General features: G+C 35.7%; 1 protein-coding gene across 6 annotated transcripts in view; it reads right to left on the bottom strand.

The window, feature by feature from the left end:
• The window catches only part of LOC145694669 (uncharacterized), a 508,204-nt gene that overhangs the window by 399,933 nt on the left and 82,632 nt on the right, over positions 1-25,639 (bottom strand). For 5 of the 6 annotated variants that reach the window (XM_081771146.1, XM_081771145.1, XM_081771143.1 and 2 more), the window contains one exon: positions 19,889-20,933. The exons of the other annotated variant lie outside the window; for it this stretch is intronic. In XM_081771146.1, the coding sequence (XP_081627272.1) occupies positions 20,120-20,933 (814 nt within the window). In that variant the 3' untranslated portion in view covers positions 19,889-20,119. Of the gene's footprint in view, positions 1-19,888; positions 20,934-25,639 lie in introns of those variants that run through there. 6 annotated transcript variants of the gene reach the window in all.

Here is a 25,639-nt window from a genome sequence, read left to right as displayed (position 1 = left end):
TTCTTCTGCGAACCTTCTTATCAGAGTGAGGAATGGGTCCGAATGCGGTACGTGGTCATAGGCATTTCAAGATGGCGGCCAAACAAATTTTGATCATAGAAAGGAGGGTTCAAGTTCCGATTTCTAATCGTTACGTATTACTGCAGTACGTGATCAAATGCATTTCAAAATGGCAGCAGAGAACAAAATGGAGGGCAACAAGTTGATGGTTAAAAAAATGGCGAACATTGGCGGAAGTGCGGGTCTACCTTGTTTTTCATTCACATACGGCAAGTATTTGATGGAAAGAGACCTTTAGTAAAGTAATAAATTTAGTTTTCCATTACCATTGCAGTATCCGCTTTTTTTGATTGTAGTTGCAATTTAATTGGGTTGTATAACTTTAAACTATTCTAAAACACATCAATAATTTGGTGTAAAATCTACCTACTGCACATAACCTAGATAATACCATGAGTCTGCTATGAAGAAAGGAAAAAGGCTGAAATATATTACTGAAACGTATTAAACGTCAGCTCCAAAAATGACAGTAAGCGATTATAGTGGTAATAGTAATAGAAGTTGAAGTAATATTAATAGTGAGGAAATAGTAATATTAAAATAGTCATATCATCACGAATACTACTTAATCTTTGTACATACATAAACATTGATCTTCAAGACATGTGGGTAGAAATTCTTCTCTCATTTCATTTCAAGGGAGGCAACTTTAAACTGAACACCCTGCGTATATGTAGTACATGTGTAGTAGGCCTACACCTATGATAACCGATAGCATTGTTTCTTCCAGATCTTTCAGTATTTACTGCTTTCAAACAATTCGAGTCTCTCAAACTCGTCGAATGTTTCTACGATTTCGAGTGTCTCAAATAATTTCGAGAGTCTCGAGAGTTCGGTAATTAGATAAAATAAAAATTCTTTATCGACGAAACGGTTTTGAAATGTTATCGAATTGTTATCGATTACTCGATTATCGAAACAGCCTTAGTCCGTAAGTCACAGAGATATGAAGATGGAAGAACATTATTGTATCCTTGAAAAACCGGGTAACAAATTTTTGGCCAAGTCTCTGACCGGATCAGCAAAGAACATTGCTAGTTCCATCTGCGGCGAATTACCTGAAAATATTATGGACTTATCAGATGTGGTAGCTATCGGCTGCGATGGCACTAATGCTAATATAGGGCCAAAGGAGCAGTGATTCGAGTACTCGAAAACTATTTAAGGAGTCCCTTGCAGTGGTGCATATGCTATTCCATTTCATTGAACTACCAGCACTTCATCATTTAATGCAAGAAATCGATGGAGTAACTATTGGTCCGTACATTTTCTCTGACCCTATTGGTAGATCATTCGTAAATTATGAAACAAATCCAGTGTGTGGCTTCGAAAAGGTTTCCTCAGAACTTCCTACATTCCTAAATGTACGTGATCTTAGTTATGAACAAATTACTTGTATGATGTATGCCAATCTGTCATAAGAGGAGACTGTGATAAAAGCCTAGCAGAAACTTGCGACCTGGGAAACTTCTGCATACTCGCTGGTTAACAATAGTTCGTGACTTTTGCGTCTGTATAAGCATATCAACGACAAATCCTTCAGGGGAGCTCAAAACCCTCGCAAAGTTCGTGGTAAGAGTATATGCAGCAGTGTGGTTTAACATCAAACTGAAATCTCTTGTCAAATATGGAGCTAAACATTTGTTCTTGATCATAAGACTTTCGCGATATTTGCAAGAACCATACAAGACTTCTTTCTGTCAATAAAGTATTTTCCAGAAATGCATTATATGCGAATTTTGAAAATATTCTCATTGCTATGATTGGTTAAGATAGATCAGCTACACGGCTATGCCTTGCTGCCGATAAAATCCATCAATCCAGTAAACAATGTAAACCTTCTGAAATTCGTTCCTTCCAAGAGCCAGTATTAAACTTCGAGGCTAATAATTACAAAGAAATGATAAACTGGAATGAGTGTAACATAACAGAACCACCAATACCGACTTATGTGACAGACGACAAATTGAAAGAAATTTGTTCTTCAGAAAATACACGGGTAGTTATCCCTGAGTTTCTATGTCATACGCAAGCAGTGGAAAGATTAGTGAAAATAGTGAAGCTTCGTCAGTATGTGGGGCACGAGAGAGAGAGATTTCTTTATTCGTTCCAAAATTGACTCGAGAAAATACATGCCTATTTTTAAGACAAAGTCGCAGTATTTTACACGAAGACGTGAATGAAACTTATGAAACATTCAAAGTAGCCTGTAACATACAATATGAACTTCGGTAGCTTTAGAAATCCACCTGGATACGCCAACGAATCTTAACACACTCAAATGACAGTCTACTTCAAAAGAAGAGCTGCCTAATAATTATACACAATAAACGTGTATTTATTTACAAAATCTATAGACTTATGGCCCATTGCGACCTGGCTAAAAAATACTATAGAGAAATAAAATTTCTCTTAGTAAAGTGCTACGATATAATGCAACTTTGGCCCCCTATCCAAAATCGAATTTGAAAAAAAAATTTTTTTTTGGTCTCTTTTCGGTTTACCCTAAGAGATACACTTCTTATTGTGAACGTATTGACCTTGTGTCTAGATTCCGTTAGACACTTATCAAATTGAAGTGTCTTTTGTTTCATTGTTAGCTGCACTGCAAGCACGAGTGTCTTTATCATCTTTCCGCCCTGTTTTGATATCCTTACTTCTGTAATTTCTTCCCTAACATCAAAAGAAATAGAAGTCAAGTAACGCTTGCAAAGCTCAAATTTATTTATAGTTGCCCAATACATTGTTCCATGGTATGAGTCAAAATTTGGTATCTTGAATTCATTAACCACAAATCTTTTAATGCTAATGTCTTTCACTCCTAAGACACCTATGAAATCATCTAAATCCTCAACTGAAATTTACAAACTTGGGTCTTCCTAAAGTCATTCAACATCGACTTTTGTGCATTTCCTCGTGCCTCACCAAACATGCGTCTACTATACGCAGGTGTTTCGAACAGCGTATAGAATTAGATCCAGAGACTTAGGAAACATGTTATAATGTTTAGCTCTTCTGCGAATATATGCACACGAACTTTGCTCAACCTGAAAACAGTCTAATATCTTGCGGTCTACAAGTTTTCCTCTTATACTCCAGCCGTCACGGGTTCATTATTACTAAAACAGCTAGCAGATTCTTCACAGCTCACAGAAAAACATTCTTCTATCGATAATTCATGAATGCCTTTGACGTAATTGTTTGATTAATCATTACTTGTATCACTAAATTCTTCATTAGTCATTTTCCCTTATCTGTAATTCGACTGTAACATTTTCTGACTTAAAAGGTATTGCAGTATTCATGTTTGACCTGAAAGTTTCGGCGAAAACATCATCATGTAACTTGATACGAAGGGGTATCGTAAAGTTTTAATTATAACGAGGAAGGTATTAAAATATGATGATGAATGTTTGTCAGTGTTATGCTAACGAAATTAGCTTCTAATGATTCTTTATTTTTTACAGGGTGTGCCGATAGTGACCAAAGTGCAATATGTATAAGATTGAGACTCGCAGTGTGATAAAGTTCCTGCATTTGAAGAATAATAATTCCAAAGAAATATATTTTGATCTCCGGATCATACTGATATATCCAAGTTTCATCCATGGTTACCAGACGTCCGAAAAATCATCTTCATTGTTTTCTATAAGCGTCAACATCTGTTGGGAAAGGTCACGCCGTGCTTGCTTCTGAAAAGGAGAAACCCATTGGACAGATAACCTAGATATGTGAAGTTCGTCATGGATAATTTTTCTCACACTACCATAACTGAGACCACTCTCATTCACAATCGTTTGAATGGTTACATGTCTGTCTTCGAGGATTAAACACTCCACTTTCTTCACAGTGGCTGCATCGTCCGTCATGGATGATCTTGGCTCGTCTATGAGGGACATATCATCAGTTTGGAATTCCCTTTTCCACGTAACAATGAAATGAAATGAAATCTTTAAGTTTTACGTCCCACGGTTATGCCGGTTAGGCTAAAGGAGACGGTGATGATGAGAGATGAGTGAAATGGTAGAATGAAGAAAGTGGAAGGAAACGGGAGAACCCCGAGAAAACCCACGAGCACGGTGTTTGTCCACCACAAAGTTCACTTGGCGGGGGCTGGGATCGAACCCGGGACCCCAAGCACCAGAGGTGAACGCTCTACCACTGAGCCACCGCGCCCCCCCACGTAACAATGGTGTCATAAGATGGACAATCATCGCCTCCATCATACATAGCCTTCATCTCGTCATGAATTTGTCTCACATTATTACCCTTCAAATGCAGGAACTGTATCACACTGCTAGCCTCAATCTTACCCATCATACACTTTGGTCACTTTTGGCACACACTGTAAAAAAATAAGCGTTAGGAGCTATGCACATGAAAACCAAACATAACACTGACAAAATTTAATCATCATATCATAATAACTTCCTGGTGATAATTAAAACCTTACGGTACCCCTTCGTACATTGAATTTTAAGATGACGATGATATGAGAAAAGGTACAGAACTAGTTAGGAATTATCTGAAACACTACAAACTTCGAAATTTGTGAACGGTGAAAATGAAAGGGATTATATTTACAAGGAGTCTACATGACCCTCTGTGATGCTTCTAAGTAAAAATCAAAAAATCTAATTAACGAAAAGTGTTCAAGTCTACGAATAAGTGAAAAGTAACTATTCTTGAAATAAAGAAATGTCATGACATATCGAAAATACACTCGAAACTTTCCGAAATATGTAAAGTTCATTATGCAAAAGGGGTTAACATGGTACCTGCGATGCTAATGGTATTAATCGATATAAACACAGAAAGAAAAAAATAGTTCACATTTCGTGTTAAGTCTACCTTCACAAACCTGAGAACGACATAATATTGACTTTCTAAGTTGCATGTTAAAGCAAATAATTTCATAATTTTTATCTTCAGCCAGCAATACTATAAAAGTGAGGGAAAATGCTCATTCACGAGGTTAAATACAAGGATGATTAGATCACTGCAAGGTGAAACTGAAGGTTAGGAAAATATCGATTTATTTCTATTATTATACGAATTCTACAGTTAAGCATCTGCTTGGGAAACAGGAGACATAAAAGGAAATGAACTTTAAAAAACAGATCTACTACATATAAAACCTTCGGATAAACTGTCCACATAGGCCTCATATCCAACTGTCCTTACGACTTGTCAAAAGCTGCGAAAATTGAGTTTTAATCTATTTGGTCTAGGAATTAATTCGTGCGGGTGGACAAGAGATGGCGCAACGAACGGAGCGTCCCACAGTTCCGTGTATCCACACATGTGTTGCAAACCCCTGTCATCGCGTATCGTTCGTAGTATAGGGCAGTGGATTAAAGCGTCAACAACACCAGTTTGTAGTTAAGTGAACATGGCGCAATTTGTGCCTGATAAAGTGTTTTTGCGGGGTGTCCTGCTGCATTACTTTAACATGCAGAAAAGTGCGACTGAAAGTCATCGTATTTTGGTGGAAGTGTATGGTGACCATGCTCTAGCTGAGCGAACGTGTCAGAAGTGGTTTGCAAGGTTTAGAAGTGGTGATTCCGGCTTGGCAGACCAAGAGCGAGCTGGACAGCCAAAAAAATTTCAAGACGAAGAATTGACAGCATTGCTCGAGCAGGATTCGTGTCAAACGCAGGAACAACTTGCAGCAGCATTAGGCGTTGATCAAACAACAGTCTCCAAACGCTTGAAAGCCATGGGAATGATTCAAAAGATGTCACATTGGGTTCCACATGAATTGAAAGACAGAGACGTTGAAAGACGAAAAACCATTTGCGAATTGCTGCTTCAACGACAGAGCAGAAAGGGGTTTCTGCATCGAATTATTACGGGTGATGAGAAGTGGATCCATTACGAGAACCCTAAACGAAAAAAGGCCTGGGTGAAACCAGGTGAACCAGGTCCATCACAACCAAAACGAGATATTCACTGTGCAAAGGTTATGCTGTGCATATGGTGGGATATGAAAGGTGTGGTGTACTATGAGCTGCTGCAACCGGGTGAAACTATGAATGGAGAACGTTATCGACGACAATTAATGCGTTTGAAGCAAGCTCTGGCCAGAACACGACCAGAATGGGAGAACAGACATGATAAACTTATTGTTCAACATGATAACGCTCGCCCACATGTCGCAAAACCGGTCAAAACCTATTTAGAAAATGTCGGATGGGAAGTTTTACCCCACCCGCCGTATTCACCAGACGTTGCTCCTTCGGACTACTACTTGTTCGATTGCATGAACAACGATTTGATTGGACAGCGGTTTACTTCTTCAGAAGATATCGAAACATGGGTCTCTGACTGGATCGCTTCCAAGGATGAGGACTTCTTTCGCCACGGAATCCGTACATTGCCTGACAGATGGGCGAAAGTGGTGGCTAGCGATGGACAATATTTTTCTTAAGGTATTTATGTATTTTGTGTTTGTACTACAGCTTCAATGTGTGCGTACCAACCGCACGAATTAATTCCTAGACCAAATAAGATCTTAGAAACTAAATTTTGAGAATGAACTGGTAACGCAAATTTCACAAACAGGATTGGTAATTACTTAACTAATGTGAAAGATGAATTCTATCCGAGATCGATTAGAAAAAGTAAATAAGTTTCTCTAAAAATTTCTAAGCAATTAGGTTTTGAAAATTCAATTGTCAGCTGTCTTGTATACCCAGTAATTAAGAATACCCAGTATACCCAGTAAGAATTTATCACTGAGGTAGTACTTACGTAATTTCTGCTAGTGATGTGTACAGAGTGATTATTATGTCGGGAAGTTCGGGCGACGATATGAGAAATAGGTAAGATCGAACATATTAGTAGGGGAGCTTACGGGAAGTAACCTGCACTTTGTGTTAAAAAGGTGCCACTCAGATATGTTGTTTCCCTGATCCAACTAAGCAGGAATCGAAGTGGCCCCACTCCGACAGATGGCCAGAATCCAATATGGCGGCTGTCAAAGATGGCTGCCTCTGCGAATTCATAGCGTTGGTATTAGAGGCCTATATCTCCTGAACTAATAGTCCAATCTTCACGATTCAAAAACTAAACGACGTAGAAGATAACAGAGACTAACAGATTAGCAAAAGGTTTTACCTAACATCACTGATGGATACTGCATTGTACGAAACAAATAATTCTTTTGTGATGTAATCTTCATAAGTTCCACTTTCACCAGAAGCACAAAGTAGCCCGACCAACAGGCCCGTATCCAGGGGGGTGTAGGGGGGCCGGCTCCCCCTAAATTTTTGCTGACCCCGTAAAATGTTCACGGTAGGCTTGCAAATGAACTATAATATGGTGACGAACTATGATATGGTTGGATCGCCCCCCCCTAATTTCAGCCTGCCCTCCCTACATTTTTGGGCTGGTTACGGGCCTGCTGATCAAGCCCGGTTATGAATCCAACATGGCGGCCATTAATTATGATTCATAAAAATTAGTTTCTTTCGAAATATTGACCCGAGTATCTAGATTTTTAAACGAATACGGACAAAGTAATATCACCTATTCTATTACTATTCACTTTTACACATGAATCAAGTTTAAGAATATCTTAAGAAATTACGTGCGTAGCGTCACGATAGAAAAGTTTTATGGTTTCTTCTGAATTGAAAGAGGAACTGCACAGGAAGACTAAGAAGTAAGTTCTGTCTTTAAACCATAGACATTGGCTTTATATCCTTTACAATATTATAAGGAAATTTCATAAAGCAATACGAGGGCTATCCAGAAAGTAGATTACGTTTTCGTCTGTGTCCGCTAGGGGCGGGGCTAGCGCGGCCATCTTGGGGTCAGAGCGTTGCGCAGCTCAGTCGGCATCTAGCCGTGCTAGTGAGAGGTTCGTGCTGTGCTCCGTTAAGATACTGTGACGGTTTAAAATGTCTGCGTTAATTGAAAATCCCGCGAGCTGCGAGGTGCGTGCAGTAATAAGGTTTCTGACAGCAAAAAACTGTAAACCGATAGAAATCTATCGGCAGCTGTGTGAAGTGTATGGGGACAACATTATCACTGAAGGTGGAGTGCGACAGTGGGTCATAAGATTTAAAAATGGCCGAACCAATGTTCACGACGAAGATCGAAGTGGGAGACCCAGCAAAGTGACTGCCGAACTTGTCGAAAAAGTCGATGTTAAAGTCCGTGAAAATCGAAAGTTCACAATAACGGAACTTTCTTTGAGTTTTCCACAAATTTCGCGAAGTTTGTTGCACGAAATCATCAGCGAAAAGCTTGGTTACCACAAGTTTTGTGCAAGATGGATTCCAAAAATCTTGACAGAGGACCACAAGAATCAGCGAATGGCTGCAGCGTTGCACTTTTTGGACGCCTACAATAAGGATGGTGACTCTTTACTCGATCGCATCGTTACTGGTGACGAAACATGGGTGAAACACGTGAACTGTGAAACGAAATTGCAATCAATGCAGTGGGGGCACACAGGTTCTCCCCAAAAACCCAAGAAATGCATGCAAACAATGTCGGCAAGGAAGATGATGGCGACTGTTTTTTGGGACAGAAAAGGTGTGATTTTGGTGGACTTCCTGGAAAGAGGCACTACAATAAACGCTCAAAGGTATTGCCAAACTCTGCAAAACCTCAGAAGAGCAATTCAGAACAAGCGCAGAGGAATGTTGAGCTCTAAGATCTTGTTGATTCACGACAACGCCCGGCCCCACACGGCAAATGTCACGCGTGAAGTTCTTGAATCTTTTCAGTGGGAGTTGTTTCCTCATCCGCCGTACAGTCCCGACCTGGCACCGAGCGACTTCCACCTATTCCCAGCAATGAAGAAGTGGCTGGCTATGCAGCGTTTTGATGACGACGAACAGCTGCAAGAAGAGGTAACGAAGTGGTTGAAGTCGCAGGCGGCCGAATTTTTCGACGAAGGAATTTCCAAGCTCGTACATCGCTACGATAAATGCCTTAATTTGAATGGTGACTATGTCGAAAAGTAGTATTTGTGTGTGGCTTTCATCTGTATATAATAAAATTTGTTTCCTATACTTTGTTGATTTTTTATTCCAAAACGTAATCTACTTTCTGGATAGCCCTCGTATATTGTTATAAATTAGAACGTAAATAATTTATTTCGTATTGTAAGAACAGAAACACAACGCAAACACTTGGTTCGATAATTTGAAATTCACAACATATCTTTTGGATTTTCTATGTGTACAAACAGTTTTATGATTTCGACGAACAGTTAATATTACTTTGTGTACAAGCTATTCTATAAAGAATCATACATTTAAGTTTATCTATTTATTGGTATGTTTCCAACGTGGTGTAAATTTATTGTGGATCAACTGAATTTTCAAAAATAATGAGTGCTACTTACATGAAAGTTTTATTGGTCTAGATTTTCGTTTTCAGTTTCCATCACCTTTCCACATGTTCCCCAACACATAGAAGAAAAAAGCAGCACGAAACGCTTGCACTTCTACAACGATATCTTGTGGTACATGTCTTGCAGGCACATTTCAAAAAGTGTTTCCTACATGCTTCGTATACAACTGGAATGAAAGTCCATGTTAGAGAAAGTTCACTTCCATTGTCAGTTCATCCCCAGTTCACTGATGAAGGAATATGTGCTGTTTTCTTCATTGCCTGGCCCCAGATTTGTCCAGCTTGGTATGCTGCACACTTGGTGTGAAGAAGCAAGGCATCACAAATTGGACGAAGTCAGTAAGAGGTCTGCCCTTTTCCAAAAAGAATTTTTGGCCGGGATTCATTAACTTTAAATTTTTCATTTGTTTTTCAATATAATAGGACATATCGTTGCAGTGAATTAAAACAATCTTCGCCTATGTTGATTACAGGGTGTGAAATTGTTAGAAAAGCTGTGGTCACCTCTGGATACAAAAGCCATGTTTCCTATGCTTATAATTTTCCATGTCCGAGAAAGTATGACACTGTATCACATCCTGTAAACGCGTGGGGCCTCGTAACGCAGTTGATTTTTCTTTTCCTAATGTTATTGAAATATGATGAACTGGTAGAAATCAATGATGTTTCTTGGTGCTGAAAGATATCCATAATTCTTCTAAACCGTGTCGCTCAAAGTCGTAGAAAAACGATACAGCAAGTATTACAACATCTGTGTCTACTGTGCGGATAACTATCTTCTTGTGTCCATTTAATGCTGCATCAAAGCAATGTAACATGATCCTACTATCACCTTCTTCTAAATGATTTCCTGATGATTTGTTTGAAAATGGTGGAAGATTTTATGAAGTTTCTATGTGATATCCATTACTGGTTGCTACCTCAAAGTTACTTCCTTCCTTTTCACACATAGACTTTCCAAGAAAAAGGAACAGTTCTTTATTTTCGTCATTACGAAGGAAATCGTTCCACTTCCTAGAAATTGGTGTAGTTGGTGTTACTTTTGTCCTTATAGCTACACCCCTACTTTCTCTTGTGGAAGATTTTATGTTCTTTGAAGAGTATCTATCCCATATCAGATCCACTCGCTTTGCATGGAATGTGTCTGCTTCTCTTTGAACATATTCGAAGAAATTACACTGGAAATAATCACAAAATATTTCTACTGATGCTGGTTGCAAAATGTGAACCAAAACTGCTCCATCAAATAATAAAACATCACAAGAATTAGGAAAGTGTTCTTCTTTGATGTTGGCTTCACTCTCAAGAAACATAACTAAGTCGGACTATTTTAAGGATTGTGAATTATGGCAGAGAGACGGTGGAATTGGTTGACTCTCGTGCTGAAAGAATTCATCCAAGTCAAGTCGTCTTGTTTGACTGACGCGTAGTAAGCGAGAGAATAGCTCAACGTCCATCTTAAGTAATTTTATTTCATTTCTGTTTGTTTTATTCTTTTGAAGGGAAGAATGAAGCACTAGAGAAGATTTTTTCATGGGCGAAAAGAAAGGCTTGGTACATTCTACTAATCTTTCTTGCACAAATTCCTTGTACATATTAGAACCTTTTTCTTCTGCTAAATATAGGGATTCAATTATATCACCGCTATAGATGATTCTGGAAGCAACATTAACAAGTCCATTATTTTCTTCAAACGGATTCCCCAATTCGACGAAAACTTCTTTCATCTTTTCAACAGATGATTTAAATCCTCTTTCTTGCATCGACGAATAATCTTCATGGTGCTTATTATCAAGATCATATTCATTATATGACATTTTGAATTAATTAATTAGTCTACTAATTTCTGTTCCGCTGTCATCTACTTGACAAGAGCATTGTCGTCGCGTAAGAGACCAATCGCCCCGCCAACCCCTTTTATAATTTTGTTATTATGTTCGTGAGCTTGATCTATAACTATTGCAAAGAAAGGCTTTGATGTCTTTCTTATCACAAAGTAACCCATTTCGAAAGCATTCATAATCTCAGAATATGTTTCTTCCAACTTCTTCAAATCTAAAATCCGAACGGGAAGCCAACGAGCATAACTAAGGTGGTCCATTGCGAAAAACAATTCTGCCATTAGTTTTGGTGTTTCAGCGTAGAGCTTAAAATTTCCTTGACGTATGGCTCTGATGTAAATTAAGAGTAAAATCACGAGACGGTAATATATTATCCAAAACTTAAACATTGGACACGAAGATTTCTTTTCAGTGCACCAGTCATTGAAAAATTGCCCTGATGAAGAATTTTGATATGCATCACACGGCAAATGATGTAAAACTGTCAAAGTAATCTGATGAGCAAAGCGAGCTTTTGTAATGTGAGTTACTTTCAATATATTGTCAGCGGTTCCTGGTGTTGCTACATCTGACTTGTATAAAATTTCTACTCAACCACTTCCATCTAACCATTTGCCTATAAGATGCAGGAAGGCTTGTTCGACGTGTAATCCTCCCGATATCAGAATTTAATGATCTTCGCCATATTACTCTGGCCAATTCCATTGAATTCGTTTCCCCAAGGCGAATAGTGCATGTTGATCCATTACAAGAACCGGAACTTGTCCTTTGTTGAGTTTGTCTATAAGTTCTCTTCTTTCTTCTTCACTATTATCGGTGTTCCTTATAAAGCATCAGCTATCATAAGCTAGTATGCTATTAATGTATGTTATGTGTTTGTTTAGTAAGTCCGTGGTTTCTTTATCATTTTCATGAAATCTTGTACTATGAACTTCTATTTCTTCTGATTCAGATTTCTTCCTAATCGTCCTTAACCGTGTTTTGTACAATTTAAGAAGATCGATCATTTTGAATCGACGACTTCTTGGTAACACAAGAATTGCGTAGCCGCCTCAAACTTTGCCTTTTTGTGTGTTTCCGAACTATTACCACCGAAACATTACACGGGATGTACGCCACTGTTACTTTCAATGGAAATACTTCGAGAATAGTGCAGTTGTTATTATTCCAAGTCTTTTAACCACTCAGTTCTATCCGATTCTTTTGACGTATTTCGAAACATGATTTGGAGTTCGTTCCTTCCCATACTTACTCTGTGGGGCAGAAGAATGGGGGAGAGAAAAATGTTTGTTATTACTTTGTCGTACTTGTTTATAAATCTAGATACTGCAATAAATATTTCGAAAAAGACATCTTTATGGATGATAATTAATGGCCGTCATATTGGATTCATATAAACAGGCTCGGTCAGGCTGTCTTGTGCTCTGGTAAAAATGGGACTTATGAAGAACACATCACAAGAGAATGATCCGTTTCGTACAATGCAGCATCCATCAGTGATGTTTTATTACGGTAAATGAACTTTCCTTCAAAATTTGGGAAAATCAATCGACTCAACGTGAATATTTAAATTGTCATAACTTCGTTGTTTATTAACCAATCTGAATGAACTATACACCAAACGAAAGATAATTTAACACTCTTTAAAAAATTATACGACATCTTTTTCGATAATCCCAGCCGTTTACTTGTTATTTTTAAAAATATGAGTAAACTCCATCATAAAAAATGTAAAGTTCCAAATTAAATAATTTCTGTAGGTATTAATTTCAGTGTTAGGTAAAATCTTTTGCTAATCTGTTAGTCTCTGTTATCTTCTACGTCGTTTAGTTTTTGAATCGTGAAGAGTGGACTATTAATTAAGGAGATATAGGCCTCTAATACCAACACTATGAACTCGCAGAGGCAGCCATCTTTGATAGCCGCCATATTGGATTCTGGAAACCTGTCGGAGTGGGGCCACTTCGATTCCTACTTAGTTGGATCAGGGGAACAACATATCCAAGTGGCACCTTTTTAACACAAAGTGCAGGGTTTGGCCATTTTTTTGCCTTAAGCTCCCCTACTACAGTGGTTAAAGTGAGCCGGTATGAGCCGGTTATGCATCCGAAAGTTCGAAAATCGGCCGGTATGGCATACCGGTAAAAATAACTTATTTAAATTGTAATTGGCTTGCAGAAAAGAAAAAGATTTTACACATAATAATAATAAGTACGACATTAGCATTGACTCAACAAATATGTCTGTACTATCAAAGATTTCGTTGCTGCTGCTTCGAAAGTAAATATCATTCCCTATTACCCTATTGAATAGCAGAATTTGTGCTCTTGATGTTTTCAATATTTGTGAGAGTAATTCCACCCCTCCTCAAAATATTCTAACTACCGTACCGCCCGCTGAAAATGTTTAACCTGGATCCGCCCATGCGTTGAAATGACTCTTTTTTTTTTTTAATTCAAAATTATTCTTTTCACATTGTCTGGACTTCTGTGTTTACAATTATAAGAAAATTAGTATTGACCACGAGGCAAGACGAGACCAGAAAAAGTTTTTGAAAATAGAAATTAGATTGGAAAGAATCATTAAATACTAGTGGAATACAATACATGGAATACAACGAAAAACAATATTCATTGAATACTAGGCTGATGATAGTGGGGAATAAAACATTTACATATCGCTGATTTGCTACAACAGTGACATAACTCAAAAATCGCAACTTTTCAGGAGACGAGCTTAAAAGGTTTCGACATGTTATACTTTCAACAGTAATTTATATAAAGAAACTGCTTCCTCTTAGCCAATTTTCCAATTTCAGACGTCTCGCTCTAGAAATAGAAAGTAGATGCATAAAGAGTTTTCTTCTTCCCATTGACTCAATAAGGGTTATTTTTGAGTTGTGTCACTATTGAGTCCTCTCTCTCCCTCGCTCTCTCTCTCTCTCTCTCTCTCTCTCTCTCTCTCTCTGTGTGTGTGTGTGTTTCTATGGATTTCCACGTAAAAATGGTTAAAAAATGTCAGGAGTAGAGATGCTCTTTACGGTTCTGTCAAAATTACTGCTCTAAGAGGCCATATTTGTTCCATACCGTCACCTCCTCTAATCTCACTTTAAGCACTGCCCTACTATATCGCAGTCGGACGTGTTTTTAATATTCGTCATGCACATTTAGGTATGAGAAAGCTGTCGGCAAGATGGATGCCGTAGTTGCTCACTGTTGACCAAAAGCGGGATCACACGAACATTTCGAGATAGTATTTGGATACGTGGAAGCACAATCGAAATGAATTTTACCCTTGTGTCACTGTTGATGAAACATGAATACATTAATAACATCTAGAAAATAAAGAACAATAAAAGTAGTGAATCTCAGGAGAATATGCTTTTAAAAAAGGAAAAAAAATCAATCTAGTGTTGTAAATAAAAAAAATAACCGTTCGTATTTTTTCAGAAATGTACGTTTTTTTAAAAAAAATGCCTCTCTTTTTTTTCAAATGGTATTGGTAATGTATCTTATGTCTATTTAAGTCTGAAGTATTTTTATGTATGTGTAATTACTGTAAAATGCAACATAAATTAAACGTTACATACTGCTAACCCCCCTTCGTGTGCCTTCTATAGCAATTGCGTAGCTCAAAACGCAGGGAGATTGTCCTCCGAACATTCTTTATAATGTCCAGGAAAAGTTAGTAACTAATTTCATGAAAACAAACAACATGCCAAGTTTCATTAGTAAACTTTTGTATTTTCAGTAAAGAACTTCGTCATTAAAGTGTACTGTGTGTTGTGTAAAGAATGTACGAAACATTATCAGATCACAACTCGCGAAGCCTGATTATTTTCTCTATTTGACAAGGATGATCAGATAGCAAACACATACCTTCTGAATTGATGTCGTTGATGGTCCTCTGAAAGCAAGGTGCAGCTTAGCAAACTCCAACTTAGAATGATGAGACTACCAAGATTTTAGAACTTTGAATAATTGTAGAAATTATAATGGAGAATAGTTCACCATGACTAGTGACTATTCGCTGACTACTAACTGTCTCTGAATAAATCTCGTTGAATAATAATCCTTAGAGTGCTCCTCCTAGAATGAATCCTTAGAAGGCTCTTCTTAGAATGAACTTCTTAGAATGATCTTCCTAGAATGATCTCCTTCCAATCCTGGTAGAGTATTTATTTGGAAAACGTCAATTTCCAAACTTCCACCTTGATTCACGTCACTCCACGTGTTTGCTTATCTCATTGCCGAAATTTACATTTCTGCAATGATCATCAAATAGACAAAACCCCAGACGTCTATCTCCGTAATCTGACAGTTTTGTCACATCCTAAAATTGTGTTGGTGTTAACAAATAACAAATAGATTTTTCAATTACTCTTACAATAGTTCTTACTCTGCAATTTACTTATTTGTTGTCCTTCGTCATCATAACATTACAAATTCACATGTCTGTGTTTACATCTTACATAAAACAAAAACAATAACTTGGACAACAGTACAATCTCATCATCATTTTGAAATGTATTTTCTTTTACTTAATTTTGCGTTTTGTAATTTCTTGTCTTTAGTTTTATCTTTAATTTTGTTACATCTTTTTGTCTTTATTTTAGCCAATTATTATAGATTTTTAAAATATAAATTTATTTAAGTCTAATTCCTCAACAATACTGATAGGGTACAAATATTTTACAATTTATATATGAGTAGCAAACCTACTAATAATTCGGGTTTCTGTAGTATTTCACCAATATCAACCAAGAAATTAAAGTATACATGGAAATTTGTTTTTTCGGGAAAGTAGGCCTTTAACAAGTACTAAAATAATATCACGAACAATATAAAATGCAAGTAACTTGTCTAAAGGTAAAAATTATAATTTACCTACTAGTATTTTAATTTGCCTACTAGTATTTTTCTAAATGCTAAAATTGTTCTGTATGCTGACGATACAAATATATTAGTAATTGGAGAAACTTACGTTGAGTTATGTAATGCAGTAGATTCCACCATGTCTGCCATCAGTGACTGGATGGATAGAAATAAACTAATACTAAACACAACAAAGTCTTCGTGCATGTGCTTTCACGTAGCAAAAAACGAGATAAGAAAACGCCCTTGTGTAACAATTAACGGCAAAACGTTGAATTACGTCTCGGATATCAAATTTCTTGGTCTTTGGGTGTCAGATACATTAGATTGGAAAATTCACATTCAAAAATTATCTAGTAAATTGGCTCAAAACTGTTACATGTTAAAGCTTTTACGAAATAGTGTCAGTCAACATGTTCTGCTCACAACTTATTTTGGACTTTTTCATTCTAAATTGAAATATGGTATTATATTCTGGGGATCTACTGCACTGCTAAATTCCATATTCGTTTTACAAAAGAGAGCTTTTACAAAAGGTTTATGACCGGAAGTAAACCTCGAACTTCTTGTAAACCTCTATTTAAATTTCTTGAAATCTTACCTCTTCCATATTTATATATATATGAAATTCTAAAATTTGTAAGAAAAGATATACAGATAGATACAAGCACCTTCCGGTTGAACTCAGATATTCATATGCATAATACAAGACAAGCGTCTGACCTTCATGTAGAGTCCTCACGTTTAAAAGTACATAAGAATAGTACATTTCCTATGGCAGTGAATATTTATAACAAGCTTCCTTCCACTTTAAAAAACAAAACATCTGGTTTCAATAAAGCAGTCAAGTCCTACCTACTCGAGCACTGTTTCTATTCTGTAGAAGAATATCTCGCCTGTAGTAAATAATGTTTAAAGTATATATATATTTTGTATATCTATAATGTAAGGTTTTATTAACTGTTATGTTGTTTTATATCGATGTATGTAAATTAGAATAATGAAAAATTGTACCTTTTTGTTTTATATAAATTCATACTATTTTAATATTGCATGTAGATTTAAATCTATACATATGTACACATTCAATGTTCTTATGACGTGTCCAACTCATACGTTCACGTTGTGAACAATTTGTATGAAAAAGGATGAAAATAAATACAATACAATACAATACAATACCATATATATATATATATATATATATATATATATATATATATATATATATATATATATATATATATATATATATATATATAATTTGTCGACTAGATATATGATATGCATTGCCGGCTCTACCATATGTGTAACACATGCATTTGCACGGGGCGGCAATATCCATGATAAGTATTTTATTTAAAATAAATATTTCCTGTTGGAAAGCGACTTCATGATCATGGTAGATAAATTTACTAAGCTAACTTTCTATTTGAATACTACATTCATAAATTATGTTTAGGTCGCATTAGTTTAAGGTCACATGCACAGTTCTAAATCAAATGGTCAAATAAATTCCAGCATAAATTCCTTGATTGTTGTCAAATACAAGAACTCAATTCTCGAACACCTGTTCCATTTAGTTAGTTATCGGATTTTTGACATGAAAGCTACTCTTGTCTTTGTCACAAAAAGATCGTTATCATTGAAGGTGGAAACAACTTCTTTTTTTTAAAAAAAAAATAAATGAAAGATGTAGAAGGAAAATCAAGAAATAAAGATAAAAGAGTTAGTTGCACTATAACTGCAAACTGATACATTGAGATTGAAGCTCGATATTGAATTCTATAAAAAGGATTACCATCTTTCAGCAGGGTGTCTATCGGTCAGGAAAATCACGAATGTCACGAAAAAGTCAAGAAATTAGAAAACGGTCATGAAAGTCAAGAAAAAGCTACGAAATTTAGTTTTTGGGTCACTATTTTTTTATCTGGACAAATATAAGTATAGGCTGGATAATTTCGTTTTATAAAACATCAAAATTCCCTTCCAAAAATGTGTATGGTCGGATTTAGACGCTGCCAAATCGCTAGCAAAACATGCTATTTACGTAAGATAATACTTATTTTCATAATTCTAATAATAATAATAATAATAATAATAATAAATGAAAATTTCAATTCAAGCTGTATTAACAATAAAAATGTGTTGCGTATAAAGAACATAGTTCAAGCATGTAAGGATGCGCAAATATCCTTCAATCAAATGGTGCGCGCAATCAGTATCAAATAAGCCAAAGTTTCGGAAAAGAGTGGTAAACAATTACCAGCATGCAACGCGAGTTTGTAAACATATTTAGTTTCAGATAATATCCATATGTCTAACACGTAACATAGAAATATCCGGCTACATATTGCAATAATGTATAGTTTTCGTATTTTTTAAAAATTTCTTCAGTACATAAGTGCACAATAATTAGGTTTTTCATAAAATTACAATATCAAATTTATATATTCACCCAATTAATTATTATTTTATTAAATTCAATAATAACCTAAATCAAAGTCAAATAGTCAAATCAATAACCTAAACCGAGGTTATAAATATACCCTAAAACCGGAAACTACAACTGCGGTATCGCAATATTTGTTTGCTTTCGGTTCGCGCAACAAGTTCTACGTCATAAAGAAGATTGTCAACATCAATGAACCACCAACCGCAACCAGGAAATAGCCAGCGAAATAGCGGGCGTGTCATCAAAGGAAAGTGAACTTTGTCTTCTTAAGTTAAAGTACTGGATAAACATACAAAGTGTGCCGGTATCTATAAGGGAAAATACCATTAGCGTCCGCTGCTGCGCGACTAGCGGGTAACAATATACAAATCAGGCGGTAAAAGTATAAAAAAAGACAAGAGTGACCTAGAAATAATGGCAGAAGCGGTTAGGTCACACATATGTGATAATATATACAACGCAAGCGATAAAAGTATAAAGCATAGTCGCAGCATAACCAGACAGTAAGGGCGCCAGCGGAAAGATCAGACATACGTGATAAGATATACAAAGCGAGCTGTGAAAAGTATAAAGGGAAGTCGCGACGTTAAGGGCAACAGCGGAAAGGTCAATCATACGTGATAAGATATACAAAGCGCGCGGCACAACCAGACACTAATGGCGCCAGCGGCACCACCTAGCACGCGTTATCAATCCAGGATAATTGCAAACTATTAATTAAAAACTAAGTATAGTGTACTTAAAATAAGTCATAAAAGGGAACAATAATTACATTACATATAAAAATTATCAAAAATATAGTTACTTTTCGCTGCAACACTGCAAAAATCACTAAAAGTCCCTTAAAAAATCAAAAAATAGGGGAAAAAGAATCACTGTAATTATTCTCATTACAGGCAACACTGTGAAATGGCCACAATAGTGGGGTACTTCTACTTATTACAACTCCATGTTGTTGTATTTAAAATGGGTTCCATCATTTGTATGATAGTAAAACTGGATTTCTAAAAATATGATCAAAAAAACTATAATTACCGATTTAAGCATTTATCTCAAGGAGGAGGCGGATATGTGGCTGATTGGGATGGAAACCAGGAACCTTATATTTAATGAGCTGGCATGATAAGCCGTACACACAGATTCTGGGTTCTCACACTCTAAATTCCATTCGCAACGATTTTATGTTATTTATTAGTACTCTAACTTATTTGCTAGGAACATGGATCAACACTAGAGCACATACAATATGTAAGTATATTCCTTTCTAAATTTATTAATGCAAATGTTCATTTATTTGAATCTGTATTGTTTACTGGTAAATTCATACATTATTATTATAATAATTATTTGGAAAAGAAGCAGCGAATTACAATCGAAAGTATAAAATTAATCTTCTATAAATTTTCCATAGAATAGATTTGCACATAACTATTACTAGTAAATGTAAGAAATTACATATCACATCTTACAATTATTATGTTTCAACGCGAACATGATTACCAAAGTGCTTAGGTATATGATTACGTTACAGCTACAGAAGAATTCTTCTGACATGACCTCATATGCGTCCGCAAATTCCACTTCTGAGCAAATCTCTTTCCACATAAAGCACACACAATTTTACGAACTCCTTTGTGCAGTTTTAGGTGTGTTGTCAAATTGTAGTCACGAGCGAATTTTCGACCACAAATCTCACATACAAATGGCTGCTCACCTGTGTGGGTTGTCATATGAAGTTTAAGAGTATTAATACTAGACAGCTTTGCACCACAAACTTCACATTCTTTGCTTTCTTTTGATTTAGTATGGTTCTTCATATGTTGTGAAAAAAATCGTGTTCTCACGTCTTTCCCACAAACTTCGCAAGAAAAGAAACTTTGGTTGTGAAGGACTTTATGATCAGCGAATTTTCTACCTGAAGCGAACTTTCTGTCACATTTAGGACAATTATACTTTGCAATCCCTTCATGTTCTTCCATATGGTGTTTCAATTTGTTCCTTAATATCTTCATATTACACACTTCACATTTCACACTGTTTTCGTCTTTTTTATGAACATGCCGAATATGACTATCTAGGATTTTTTCCGACAAAAATGATTTGTCACAAATTTTGCAAGCAAAATCTCTGGTACGTGAATCTGAATGTACAATCAAATGTCGATTCAAAAGGTAACTTTCAGAGAAACTCTTAGGACAATGTGGGCATTTAAATCCCTCCATATTATGCTTCTTCAACATATGCTTCCTCCAATATCTAAGTTCTTGAAACTTCTCTCCACATACAGTACAACCTTCTCTCCAGGAACATATTTCTGGAAGTTTGTCTTCAATTCTGAAAAAGAATATACACTAAATAATACATGATACTATACTTTTAAAATTACATTGCATTTTGTAGAAAGAGAAGATTATATATACAAAGTGTTTTCTTTACTAAATGTAGTACGTATTAAAACCTTTCATTCGTGATGACTCATCTCTTCACCTTGTTTCATTGGGGATCCATTGTTTTGGGGAATCATTGAGGAAAGAGATATATTTATAAAAATTCTTTTAGAAGACAGTATTAACAGACTCCAACAAAAGTGCGAAAAAGTAGAAACTAATAAAAAAGCAAAAAACAAGATAATATTAAAACATTTAAAAGCACAAAACAATTCATTACCATTATCTATAAAAAAGTGTCGAAAGCAAGCAAACAAATTTATGGCTAATATGAGATTAGTTTGCATGGTGATTTCAGGAGCCATTAATTTGTTTGCTTCGGCACAGACTTCCAATTTATATATATATATATATATATATATATATATATATATATATATATATATATATATATATATAATGGCAATGAATTATTTGTGCTTTATTATTTGCTTTTTAGCGTTTTAATTATTCCCTACTTTCTAGATTTTCTGTTTAATATTTTAAAAAATACTGCTTTTTAGTGCGTTCTTGAAGTCCGTTAATTTTCTCTTAAGTTTATTTATTTATTTATTGCAGTTTCTCGTTACCGCAGTACTTTAGTTAGATACTAAACTGGTTCAATCCCGTGTCTCGTAAAGGCTTCTGAACAACATATTTTTCCAAGATAAGAATGTACACCATTTTAGGCGAGATTCTTATCTTGCCTAATCCTACCTCGAATAAAACGGTGACGCAGGAATTTTTGTACTTCATTAATAACCATAACAACTATGAAATCTGTGAAATCATAAACACATTTGAAAAATCTACACTATTTACTAATTTCTATTAAAAATCATATACGAAAATAGATAATCTAATTTCAATATCAGTTATACTAGAGTCAATCCATTCTAAGTGATCAAGCATGTGCCGCTCGACCATCTCCAAAATATCTAATTTTTTCATGAATGTTTATCCTATATCAGGGTACTTCAAAACTACAATTAATTATTTTTTACAACATCCCATGGCGAAGCAGGGGCTGCCGCCATTTTGCGTTTCTTCGATTTTAGGCGTTTGCGTTGTTTTCAATATCTCAGCATGTATTTGTCCTACTAAATTGAAAATTGATGGACGTTGCTTAAAACCACTTGAAGGGGGTGAAATCAGGGTCTATCGTAGAAACATTTTTGGACACTGAAGACATGTTTGGAAAGAGGAAACAACTGATGTAGAGGTATGCATTTGTGTGTGCTTGTAGTCCGGGGTCATAAGTTAATACACAAAAAATTACAGACCTGTAGCTGCTCCCAAAGGCTGAAAAAAAAATCGTAAAGTTGGGGAATTATGCCGATTTGGTATGTTTCACTGTCCACTATCTCCAATGGACCTAAATTTTTTAAAAAAAATTAAAATTTTGGGAATAGTCAGTCTTTTAGTACATCATAACACAACTAAGCGCGTTTTATGTTTTTGAGCTGAAGGGGTTCAAAATATTAAGGAATGATATACTCTAGGAGGTGTTTTGTTCATAAATTCAACAACTAGAAATTTGTTGTGAAGTAAAAAAAAAAGTACGATGAGTGGTTAACTATCCCCAAGGACTAACAATTCCCAAAATTTCAGATTTTTTTATCCAGGCCCATTGGAGATATTGGACAGTGAACCATGCCAAATTGGGATAATTCTCGAACTTTACGATTTCTTTCAGGCCTTTGGGAGCAACTACAGGTCTACTTTTTCCTGTATTAACTTATGACCCCGGACTACTAGCACACACAAGTTCAGACCTCTACATCAGTTGTTTTCTCTTCCCAAACATGTTCTCAATATCCAAAACAGTTGCAACTGTAGACCCTGATTTCACCCCCTTCAAGTGGTTTTAGGCAGGGATGTAATGGAGCGTATACGGGAGTATACGGCGTATACCCACCTAAAATTTTTGTAGTCCAGCGTATACTCAGCTTAAATTTACGAAAGAATAAGCCTATATTGGGGTGCGTATACGCCAAGTAGTCTTGCGTATAAGCTATAGTACTTTTGAAAACGATTGAGCGTATACTTACCAAAAATTATAGCATTACACCACTGGTTTTAGGCAAAGATGTTAAGAGATCAAAGTTTTAGCTCTGCACGAGTTGAAGACGTCCACCGATTTTCAATTTGGTAGGACAAATACATGCTGAGATATTGAAAACAACGTAGACGGCTAAAATCGAGAAAACGTAAAATGGCGGCAGCCGTTACGTCGCCATGAAATGTAAAAAATATTTTTTGTGATTTTGAAGTACCATGATATAGGATTCATGAATAAAAATTGATTTTATTGAAAACGTCGAGCGGCAAATTTTCTTTTTTCTCGATCACTTTGCATGGCTTGACCCATTAACAACATAAATGATTCATTTTTAAATATAAATAAAATCATTGAAGTTGTTTTAAAATAAACAGAATTTCAATTATTAGTTTTCAGTATATTACCCTCATTCTTGAAGAAAGAGATGAAAGTTGAAAAACTACTCTATGAGTCTCATGAAGGTCTTACAAATTGGTCATCTAGGAATGTTAACTTACCAAAGGATGGGCAGAAATATAGATTGGCGAACAGACAGACATCAAAACCATCTTTTTTACCGCGTATAGGCCATGAAACAAATCGGCTGAAATACCAAATTGAATTACGTTCACTATCATCTCTCCTATTCTTGTTCAAAAGAGCAAGCAGAAAATTTGCAATACGGTGATTGAACTCAACATTTAACTGTGAACATAATATTTGGTATTTTACCGTTCAACAGCATGACGGTACTATTTACAAATTTTTCATTACTGCCTATAACCTTGCCAAATTGCAATTTCTACATTCAGTTTACAACATAATATACGATGAAGTCATATAACATTTCATTTCTCATCCAACATACTGCGAATCCACAATATCATTCTGTGATTCCAATTAAAATTAAAACTGTTTGCAATATCTTTGTACATGCCAGGAAATGCATTAAATTTTTGTTTCTTCTCTTTAAGTTTTAACATTCACTCCTTGTTCACTGTGTTGGAGAGCAATAAATTCAAGATGGCCCTCGACAAACAGCAACGCAACTGGTGCGTCTTGTAATTTCACTCTAAAGAGTGTTGTGTCTGTGCAACGTGCGTTCAGGCGCACGTCTGATGTGAAACCACCTTCGGAAAAATTAGAAATTCATACATCGAACTAATTTTGTATCTGGTAAAATACATTTCTATAGCAAATATATTTCATAAATTAATCATACAGTACTGACAAATTAAATTATATATATATTAGATAAAGTTCACTTACTGCAATGAAGATAACTTTATTTTTTCTTTCTACCACGAATATAGATATCCTTCCCTTACTATAGAACAAAGAGTTTGCTTCCAGCTTCACGAATAATTTGCCTATCCTTTTGCCTTCTCGTAAATAATCATCATCCGATATGTATTGTTAAAATATTTGGTAATTTGCTAATGAAAAGGGGTTTGAAATTTCCACATATCAGAATAGATTCCTGCTGTCGAGTAACGTGTAAATGGAAAGTTTGAGTAAACAGTTAACAATATAAACCAATCATCCGATATTCAGTCAGTAACTATCAGCTGCTGTCTTTTCGAAACGAACGGCTGACAGAAAATACCCCAGGTCTTTTACGTTGAGATTCTCAACTTTCGCTCACTCTCTTTTGAGAGTATTGGAAACTGAAGAACTCTAGAAAATTAAGTGCGGCATATATAATATTAAACCAGTCTACTAAGCAACCTTCCGGAATCGAAATGTTACTTATCTCGGGTCATGTATTAGGGAACGGAACAATAAAATTCACTTTTCTGTTCAGTTGTAAATATTGTATATCAGTCAGGTAGAGACATTTTAAAATAGCTTGTTGCAGGGCAGGGTGAGAACTAATAGCGGGAAACACGTCCCACAGCAAAATGCCATTTGCTATTGTAAATGCAATTTTCATCATTCATGAAATAAACAGTTATCACGACTTATTTAATAAATTGCACCTCTCGAAAAAGAGACTAAAGAACGGGCTCTGTAATACTCAGTCATTCATACATCAATCTAATTTCACACATGTTTTCCTACAGTTATATCTATTACAATTTTCGAGATGTAGATATGGAGAAGGATGGAAAAATCAGCTGGAAAGAGAAAATATGAAAAAGAAGTTCTGAGAAGAATGAATGAAGAAAGACGAATGCTGCAGTTGATAGTAAAAAGGAAAAGAAATTGATTTAGACACTGCCTAATCATGAATTCCCTTATAAGAGAAAGAGGGGAAGAAGAAGGTGCCAGCTCCTGGACGATATGAAGATCGAAAGCTTTGATCCCTTAACAGAAACTAAGTAGGATTTGTTGTGTCCCCATCATGACACATAGTAACGCCCTTTTTTTGGATAAAAAAATTTAGATTATTTATCTGTTCTATTTATATTTTAACAAAATGTACATAGTAAGGAATAGTAAAGAATTGTTCGGATTTACAAATTTTGGTTAAGCGATATGGAAAGGTTGGAGAAGACGAACTAAAATATTATTTCTAGCAATAACAGTAATAGTAGAACAAGTAGTAAATTAACAACAATTCCTCAATTGCT

The sequence above is a fragment of the Thermobia domestica genome, chromosome 9 (genome assembly GCF_964235325.1).
Source record: "Thermobia domestica chromosome 9, izTheDome1.hap1.1, whole genome shotgun sequence".
Lineage (NCBI taxonomy): Eukaryota > Metazoa > Arthropoda > Insecta > Zygentoma > Lepismatidae > Thermobia > Thermobia domestica.
The sequence above is the reverse complement of the archived record's forward strand: the minus strand, read 5'-3'. Positions and strand labels throughout refer to the sequence as shown.